The sequence below is a fragment of the Phalaenopsis equestris genome, unplaced genomic scaffold (assembly GCF_001263595.1).
Source record: "Phalaenopsis equestris unplaced genomic scaffold, ASM126359v1 Scaffold000840, whole genome shotgun sequence".
NCBI classification, from domain to species: domain Eukaryota; kingdom Viridiplantae; phylum Streptophyta; class Magnoliopsida; order Asparagales; family Orchidaceae; genus Phalaenopsis; species Phalaenopsis equestris.
Genome location: NW_018165280.1, coordinates 1495663 through 1505620, shown reverse-complemented (window position 1 = coordinate 1505620; position 9958 = coordinate 1495663). Strand labels below are relative to the sequence as shown.

The 9958-nt window shown below is 35.1% G+C and overlaps 1 protein-coding gene across 1 annotated transcript; it reads left to right on the top strand.

Moving 5' to 3' along the window:
• Positions 1–5219: 5219 nt before the first annotated feature.
• LOC110031649 (IQ domain-containing protein IQM2-like) lies at positions 5220–8493 on the top strand. Its single transcript, XM_020734971.1, has 10 exons — positions 5220–5331; positions 5719–6219; positions 6340–6454; positions 6570–6635; positions 6731–6819; positions 6904–6991; positions 7086–7232; positions 7314–7406; positions 7495–7596; positions 7690–8493. Exons 2-10 carry the CDS (start codon positions 5774–5776, stop codon positions 8329–8331), a joined length of 1788 nt encoding a protein of 595 aa, XP_020590630.1. The 5' UTR covers positions 5220–5331; positions 5719–5773; the 3' UTR covers positions 8332–8493.
• The last annotated feature ends 1465 nt before the right edge of the window (positions 8494–9958 follow it).

Here is a 9958-nt window from a genome sequence, read left to right as displayed (position 1 = left end):
AAGCTCTAGGTCCCGCACTTCCAAATCTCTTTTTATAAGCATGTGATGAATGAGTGAAAGCTCTCACTCTATACCTGTCAATTATGTAGAAGAGTCTGCTAATTTTTCTGAGGCTTTTACGGGGAACAAACTATGCTAAAAGTATCAACTTATAATCAGCAAATGGTGCAATCACTCTCATCGGTAATGTGTTGAACTGCCTGAGGGTTGGCTTCCTTGGCGTGGTAAAGAAGAGAGAACATTTTAGCGCATTGGTGATCCTTAGCATATATAGATCCTAGGAGATTTGTCGAAATAACGTATTTTTTTATTATTAGAGCACCTTAATACTCTCGAATCAGTGTCTATAGAGCGATGCCAACCCAACACTACTGATGTACTGGGAGTTGCATTCTCTTTCTAGGGCTATGAAGGTCATTCAATTGTTTGGTAGTTCCTTCCACCCAGGGTAATGCTCTCTTCCCCGAGCCAACGTGTCTTGGAAGACATCCAACATTTGATCATTGAACTTCAGGATTTGTTGGTTCACAAACTCTCTCATGCACTCCATGTTGTTGGTGTCATTGTTGTGGTTTCTTCTCTGTGGGTTGCTCCTCTTATTGTTTATGGCATGAGCCACGTTCACTACAACTTTTAGGATGCTTAATTTTAATTTGTTCATTAATCACACCCCATTGAATAGAGCATAAGAAAGGAGATGGACATATAGAGAGAGATAGAGAAAAGAATGAACAATAATGAACAGTAAATCATATCAATTGTGTTGACATTTTTAATTCTTTTTGACTACTTTTGTTATATTGTGTTCATAGAATGATTTCCATATTTGTATGGGAGTGAGCACAATATTGTGATATTAAATTTTTGTCGTTATTTTAATATATGATATACAAGATATTCTATCTATTTTACATATATGAGCCAATTAATTGGTTGCTCTCTAGCTCAGTCGACTAAGCTTAATTGGCTTCGACTCAGTAGGGTCAGGTTGTTCGGCTAGGCTTACTCGGCGTTGCGAGTCGGCTGAGCTTGATTGCCTTCGGGTTAGCGGGACAGGTTCAGTTAGCTGAGTTTATTTGGTTGTCGACCTTTGATAATATATGAGGGAGATATGGTAAAATTGGAGATGTTCAGGGGCCCAAACTTTCCTCAGGTCGGTTTCTTCATCTCAGCTAGCTTGGATGTCTCTTTGTCATATTTCTGATCGAACGACTTGGATTCAGATCATTCAGTCGTCTTTCATGTTTCAGTCGAACAAGTGGATCTCGTAGTCTTCTGTCAGTGTAACCCCTTTTCAATGTACAACTACAAATATAAAAAAAGTAAAGTTTAGTTGTTAGACCTCCAAATACATAGGTATTGGATGGAAAGCAAGTTGAGAATTTTGTTGTTTTTATGGAGGGTGCTGACCCAAGTCATAGATCACATTTTGAATATTTTAAATTAAGTTTTATTTTCCCACTTTAAAAAATGCTAAAAGAAAATGGAGTTATTACATAATAAAAATCTTTAATAAATCAACAATATTAATCAATAAAATAAAATTCACTTTTACTTTTTCAAGGTGAAATTGTGGTGGTAAATCATTGCAATTTATTAATTATTATTTAGATTTATTTAACCTGAAATTACGCTTTAGTTATTTAGATCTCCACCCGGATACAGCTTGAACTTTGGGCGGCACGAAGAAAAAGTTTGAAAAGTCTATGACCCAAAAAAAAAAAAAAAAAAAAAAAAAAAAATCAAATGATTTGTCAACTCTTTAAGGCCATATTTGGCGCAGCTGCAACTTATTGAATAATTTGCTAATAAGTTGATTAAAAATAATCTGCTGATAATCTAGGTGCGGTTGTTATTGCAAATTTTTTAATTTTTTTGAAATGTCAAATCGCAGCCAGAAAGCTTCAACCGCACCTAGATAGACGCGTTTTTAAAACGCATAAACTACCAAAATGCAGTTTATCCAAACAGGCGAGATGTGCTTTTAAAACGTCACCACACCAAATAAGCTGCTCCAAACGGGACCTAATAAGAGAATAAATATTTTTTTTAATTTCAATCCTAATTGAAACAATAGATAAATAATTGTGAGATTTACATAAATACAACTTATTCTTATTTCAATATACTCCATAAAATTATATCTATTTATTTAACTTTTTAACATTTAAATTGCATTAAAATGACACTAATATTAATTTATTAGTGTTGTATAAGGAAATATATATATTTAAAAAATAGATATGTAAATACATGAGAATCACTCCTAAAAATTTTAGTCACCTAATATTTTTCCAAAGGAAAGTCATTATTTATATTATTTTTTTACCTAATCTTATTTATTTGTAGAAAAAAGACTTCACTGCGAATAAAATATGAGCAAATAATAATTTTTATTTTATTTAGGTAAACAATTGTACATATCAACAGCTTATATTGATTTGCTTACCACATTCATTACATATTTAGATGAGTTCACTCATTGATTTGTTTACCGCATTCACGACTGGATTTTTTGTGGACTAAAACCGATAGGTAACTGATCAGGGGCTCGCAGTTTTTTATTAATATATTAAAAACTGACTAACAGATTGGTTAGAATGTCGTCAATTAGTGTTAATATATCAGACTGAGACTGAAAGCCTCTCATTTCTTCTTCCCTCGTGCGTGTGTGCTCTGAGCCGATCGACGCAATCGACCTCAATTCCTTTCCAAACTCAACACTTAATCCCCAAACTCAACGGGTTTTCATTTTTCTACTTTCAAATTAAAAGTATACTCGATTTTCACTCTTCAAAAAGTTATTATTATTATTATTTTAACCGTTAGATTTTTTGTATTTGAGATTTTTGGGTTTTGAAAAATTCCAAAAATTGATTTAGTTTTCTATGATGTTTAATAGTCTAACTTCATTCTACTTAAGAGATTTCACACATTCGACGTAGAGCTAACTGGAAAAACGTAGGTAATGTAGATTACAATTTCTTTATTATAAAGCTAATTATCTTCTTTTTTTTTAAGATTTATCCATCTGTGTTGGTTGTTTGACACCCTATACTTATCGTGGAAGCAGATTCTAATTAAACTACGGGATAAGTGGTTCATAAAGTTTGAGGCAAACCTAAAACATTAATCTTAAATTATATAATTTTCTCCATCTAACGTATTGATATTCGTTATGTAGAAGAAGTTCTCCTGGTAGCCCGAGCATCATGCCCATATTAAGAGTGTTTTGAGTTTAGAGGGTTCACCGGTCGGTGCGATATGTTCGCTGAGATGCACGAGATGGGTCAATGCCCTTTGTGGCTTAGGAAGGACGTCTACATACAATTGCAGAGAGCGTGAGACACTCCTAACTATGTTAAAAAAGTCAACATGTGGATCGTGAGAGCATGGGTGCCTTCCTACACAATGGAGGGGTGATCCTATATACGGAGTACAAATGGAGAATGATAAGAGTTATTTTGAGCATTAAATCTTAGTGAAAAATATTTATTTTAAATTTTTTTTCTTATCTTAACAGACACTGTAGCATGGAAGAGTATCCACCATCGCTAAGCTACATGCTTGAACGCATCACCATTAGTTCGACCACCAGTCGGTCAACACTAGATCGTAGAGAGCGCGTGTAAGTAGCAAAGCAATTTTTTTATCATTGCAATTATTCTGAAATTAAATTCTGCCTCTAACCATCATTTATAAGTTTTTTTGGCAAGAGGAGTACGAGCGGCTGAAGGAGGCTATGAAACAAGGAGTTTATATCCTTGGTGGCGATTTTGATCAGTCGGAATATGAGCTTTGGAAATAAGTCATTGGGGGTAAGAAGATAGAAATGGTCAATGGTTTGGGCTCACAGAGACATGCATGCAACGCACAATGCATCTTTTATGGGAAAAGCACTACATCTATCAAGGGAGATGAACTTTGCAGCTAGGTTCCGCATTCTTTGAAGATGTAGATGCTCGATTTGCCACACAGCTTCGTAAGACAAAGCCGAGAGTGAAGATGGAATTAGAGGAGGTGCAACGTGTCGCTTGTCGAGGAGGTAAGCGGCTAATGGAGGTGGATGAGGAGAAGGATAAGCAGAACGATGATAAGTACTTTTGTTGTTATTTCATTTATTGTTCTGGGATATTTATGTACTTGTTATGTACTGATTATTTCATTTATTGTTGTTTAATACAAGTGATTGTATTTATTTTCAATTTGTGGTTGTATTTATATGGTTCTAGTTTAGTAACAATGCAGATACCTAAATTAGATTGTGTGTTGTATATTCCATGTATTTTTGTGATCTTATTGCGGGAGTATAAATTCTAATGAATCAAAGGAGGCTCTCTTTTTTTTTCAACTAAAAATTTCCAATAGCCAACAGGCTATTGATATCCCTAAATCGACGGACAATGACTATAAAATCTTAAACTAACGACTCACCGTGAGCATTAAACTGTCAGAAATTACATTGATAGGAGCTACTAAAAAAAATGGCTTGTTAGAAAGTAATCGTAAATTGTCTTCCCGATGTAAGAAAAGCGTCATCAAAGTGTCTGTCGAAGAGCCGTCATAAACTTTAATAATCAACAGCTAAATCAAAGTTTCTTACCGGTGTTAAACACCAGCAATAACATAAAATCATGTACTGAATGTATAGTTATTTAAGAAATGTACAATAACTACATTTCTACTTAAAATAAACAAAAACAACAAAATGCACATTCTATTCACATTAAATTATCAGCATAATGCTTATATATCATTTCCAATGTTATAAGAGAATAAAATTAAGAAATGGGCCAAAAAATTATTATGTACTTGCACATCTAACATGTAAATCTTCCTTAAGAAAAATGATTTAATACATAAAAGAAGAATTTTTTCCTCATCCTCCTATTGAGCATTCAAATTAAAACAATGACAGGGAAAATCTAAACAAATGAGAAATAGAATAAAAAAATCAACTTTAGTTCCGGCCATGAGTAAACTGATCTGAGGAAGAGGTTAACAAAATATGGCCAATTTACGACCGCGGTTGCGGTTGTTGTCTGCGAGAATCCGTGTGAGGAAGACTGCCCCTAATTGTATTGGGCGGTGCGGGTCCCTCGAAGAAAACACGTTGGGTGAGCAGCGGCCTTCTCATTCTTTATATCCTCCCCAAAACCCCTCCTCCCTATTTAAGAAGAAGGCCATTCGTTAGTTTAAATCACAAAACCGTCGTCTCTTATGTTTTTTCTGCTTACTTTCTCTCGACAATCTAAAAACCTCACCTTGTGTTCAATCCTCCATCTTCCGTGTCTTTTTCTTTCTTCTTGTCATGGAAACTTGAGAGGACAGGTTTGTAATTTGTTTTTTTGATATCAATGTGGGTGGATTCAGTTGGGGTTCCTTTTTCTATTTCGTGTGATCCTGATTTGATTAGGAAGGTGGTGGCTTTTGCTTGGGTTCTATTGTTCTAGGGATTTTTGGTTTAATGGGTTGATGAACACTTCTGATTGCTTTTGTTTCAATGGATTGAAGTTGAAGAAATATTGGAGAACCTTATTAGTGTTTAGGATGTTTAAAAGTTGGGATTTTTAATAGGGAGTGATCTAAAATCACTTGTAGAGGAACATGTAGGATCTTTTGAAAGACCAATCCTTTTCCTGTTTCCATTGAGAATAAATTTTCCTTCTTTTTTTTTTTTTCTCTTATAATGAACTTAAATTAATCTTTGTCTTACAGGCTTAACAAGCAGAGAAAGATATCATCTTTGGTTCCATTCTTTCTTTCCAAGATAATGGGATTAGCATTTTCATGCCCTGGCTGTGAAACGAATCAATTGGATGAGAGCTTCGATGCGCTATTGGGATCCATTCGTTTCAGTGGAGACTATGCAAAATCAAGTCTTTGTTCCGGAAATCACAACTGCTATGATGCAGAGCCCAATCTGTTGAAAGCTTTTGGCTCTGGAAAATTTATCGTTGAGGGACCTTTGAATTTGAAAAGAAAGGAAACCGATCCGTTCCACATGGAAAAAAAGAGCTCCTATGCCGAATCCGAAATCTTCACCAAGTCAAACTCAGCCAAGCGCACGAGGTTCAGCGAAGAAGCAACGGAGACGCCCCGAGCCGACGAGCCCGGTAGCCCGAAACATGATGCTGCTGTAAAGTTGCAGAAGGTTTACAAAAGTTTCAGAACAAGAAGACAACTTGCTGATTGTGCTGTTTTGGTTGAGCAGAAATGGTACGAGCATGAGCAATTTCTTGTTTGAATTCTTCTTGTTTCGTTGTATTTTACTTGTTTTATATGCCGTTGAGTTTCTTCAAGCATCTTATATTGCATCTTTGACTCTGCCAACCGCAGGTGGAAGTTGTTGGATTTCGCATTGCTTAAGAGAAGCTCTGTGTCCTTTTTTGATATTGATAAGCCGGAGTCAGCGGTCTCCAAGTGGTCAAGAGCAAGAACCAGGGCTGCTAAGGTAATATACTTAATTCAAATCTAATTAAATGATAAAGTTTTGTTTTTTTTTCTCGAGAGCAAGAACCAGGGATGAAATTTGCATTTATGTTTCTGATTTATGACTATCTTTGTAGGTTGGTAAAGGTTTATCTAAGAATGCAAAAGCCCAAAAGCTCGCTTTGCAGCACTGGCTGGAGGCGGTATGTACTATAACTTCCATAAAGTTTGCATTTTTCTTGTCTTTAATTTGCAGCAATTAGTTTATATTGTTTTTCTTGATTTATTCTGCAAACAGATTGATCCGCGGCATCGATATGGTCATAATCTCCACTTCTATTATGATTGCTGGCTTCGTTGTGAAAGCAAGCAGCCCTTCTTCTACTGGTAGGCTGAATTAAGATGCTTGACAATTTTTTCCTGTTATTTATCGTGTATTTGTGCTAAGGATAAACAATTAAAAATTTGCAGGCTTGATGTGGGAGAGGGGAAGGAGGTAAATTTAGAATCTTGTCACAGATTAAAGCTTCAACAGCAGTGTATCAAGTATCTTGGCCCGGTGAGTGTACATCTCTGCAAATTGCATTGGGATAGTGATGAAGAAACTTTTATGTAATAGAAATTTGAAGATCAACATTTCTGTTGTTCTGCAGAAAGAAAGGGAGGCTTATGAGGTTATTGTTGAAGAAGGTAGACTACTTTATAAGAAAAGTGGGGAGATACTTGACACAACTGGAGGTCCAAAAGATTCAAAATGGATATTTGTGCTGAGCACATCAAAGAATTTATATGTTGGCTTGGTAAGTATAGAGGCATCAAATACGCATTAAATTTTTATTTATTTTTATGAATTATAATGATATATTTTTTGCTGATTGCAGAAAAAGAAAGGTCGGTTTCAGCACTCCAGTTTTCTTGCTGGAGGAGCAACATCTGCTGCTGGAAGGCTAGTTGTAAAAAATGGAGTTTTGAAGGTAAAAACACCATAAATTTTACATTTTTTTTATCACTGCGGATTGCATTCCCGATATATTGGAGTACTGATTTTATTCCATTTGATAGGCTGTTTGGCCACATAGTGGGCATTACCGCCCGACCGAAGAAAACTTTGAGGAGTTCATTAGCTTTCTGGAGGAAAACAATATCTCTCTCTCTGATGTTAAGGTCAATAATCATACTTCAAAAACACTTTTTTTCTTCCCCATAATGATTTTAAACTTCAACACATGGCTCAAATCCTTCTTCCAACCTATGCAGAAAGCCCCAGATGAAGGTGATGATGAATGGGGAAGCATACTCCGAACTTCCAACTCCTCATCAGACCTGACTAATTCTAATGTCTACACTGAATCCCAGCTCGAATCCGAATTCCCAAACTCCTTCGAAGAATTAGATACCGAAGCTGCAGCTAAAGATTCAAGCTCTACCAATGAGAGAAACCGAGTCGAATTGGATATCAAAATCTGCAGTTTTGATAAAAAGACTAATTTTACGGATGACCAAACAAGTGATGGAGAAGAAGAAAAGGGATCAGACAGCAGCTCCACATCAAATCAGAGCTATGATACACCAGAACAATCTGGAGACGAGTCTGCGGAGAGCTCATCTCCCTCAAAAAGAAAGCTAATATTCCACAAACCAAGTATTTTCATAGAGGATAAAGAAGAATATGGTGATGATGAACCAATGCCTGAAGAGCTCATCATTGAAAGGATTAGCTCCAATAAAGTTTGCCAATTGGGAACAAAATTGCCTTTCAAGTGGACCACCGGCGCCGGAGCTCGCATCGGTTATGTGAGGAACTATCCCTCTGAGCTGCAATTCAGCGCGCTCGAACAAGTCAGTCTCTCTCCCAGAGGGTCTGGTATTTCAAGGCCGTTTTCTCCCATGCGCATTTAAGGAGAAAATATTGAGAGATAGTTACATATTCTTATAGATTGAAACCAAATTCTTAGGCAAGTTAGAATATTTGTTGTGATTCAGATTCAGTTCATTCCTCAAAGAGGAAAAATAAGATTTATTGCATTTGTAACAATTTTTTTCTGTTAGTAAATATTTAGAAGAGAGAGATACATTTTACTTCAAAGAGAAAGGAGTTATGCAATATTCTCTTGCCCTCATATCATTCACGCAGTTAACCTACGTGTATTGCTCATTGATTTGGCTTTTGTTGTGGATTTGGGCTTCGTTTGATCAAGCTTTCTTTCTATTAAAATTTGTTTAAAAGTTGTTTTTTGTAAAATTCGTGTTTTAAAGCTATTCGGAAACAGCAGTAATTGCTGAAAATAATATGGAGGTTTTTCAGTAGTGTTTTCTATAGAAGTATTACAGCCAAACAGAAGTTTTCAACGTTCTGCGGAACAAAAAGTGGTATCAAAACTCTTCCAAAGTGCTGGTAAGGATTTGATTTTGAGTCGAGTTGGGGTTGGCTCGAATGGATTTGATGAGGTTTGAAATCGGCTCGTGGCTCTTTATATTTGATGTCGAGCAGGTTGAGCGAGCTCGAAATTGAAATGAGTTGACTAAAATTGAGCTATTTGGATCCGTTTTAGCTTGAAAAACGGCTCTATCGAGCTCAAAATTAAAACTAAGTGCCTCAAATTTAATTGTTTGGATTCATTTCAACTTCATATCGGCTCAAATTGGATCGTGACTTGTTATGTTCAATTTTACTTGACATTATATGTATGTATACACACACACAAACACATAATTTTTATAAATAAAAAATACTACGAGCCGATCTCGAGTCAGTTCAAGTGGATCCATGCAAGACTTGAAATTGGCTCAGAAAAAAGTTGATCCAAAATTTCAACTACTAGATCAACTCATTTATTTCGATCTGATCTCAATTCGAGTCAAAAATTCAAATGCGATGAACAATCAACTATTTAAATTTACAGACCTGCAAACATAATCTTAATTAAAAATTTGTTTTCATATTATATTTTCTTATATCAAGAGAAAATTTAATTGAATAGCATATGCAACATTGTCTGCCATTTGCACTTAATAATTATTTCACTTTTGCTGTTTTTTATTTATTTATTTTTAATTTATGTGATGCCATTTGTTGATTTTCATATTAGATATGGAAGGAGATTTATTTTAAGTGAGAAATACAAAAAAAATATTTGTTTTGTTTATTTACATTATAATTATTATTATTTAAATATGGGGTATTTATCTGATTATAAAGATTTTTTAAAATATTTACATACCTTACAAAGACCTTAATATTTATTTATATACCATCCAAAATTTTAAAATCACATCAAAAAAAGCCACCAAACTATTTGGGAGAAATTTTTTTATTTTTTGCTTTTGTGGCAAATTGGCGCATCTAACTAGGGCTGTCGAAACGGCTTGTTGTTCACGAACAGCTCATGTTCGGCTCGTTAAGAAACTCGTGTCCGGTTTGTTCGCTAAGTTAACGAGACGAACATGAACAACATGAACAAATATTTGTTCTTTCGTGTTCGGCTCGTTTTGGCTCAAAATATTACTAATCAATTATATATATATA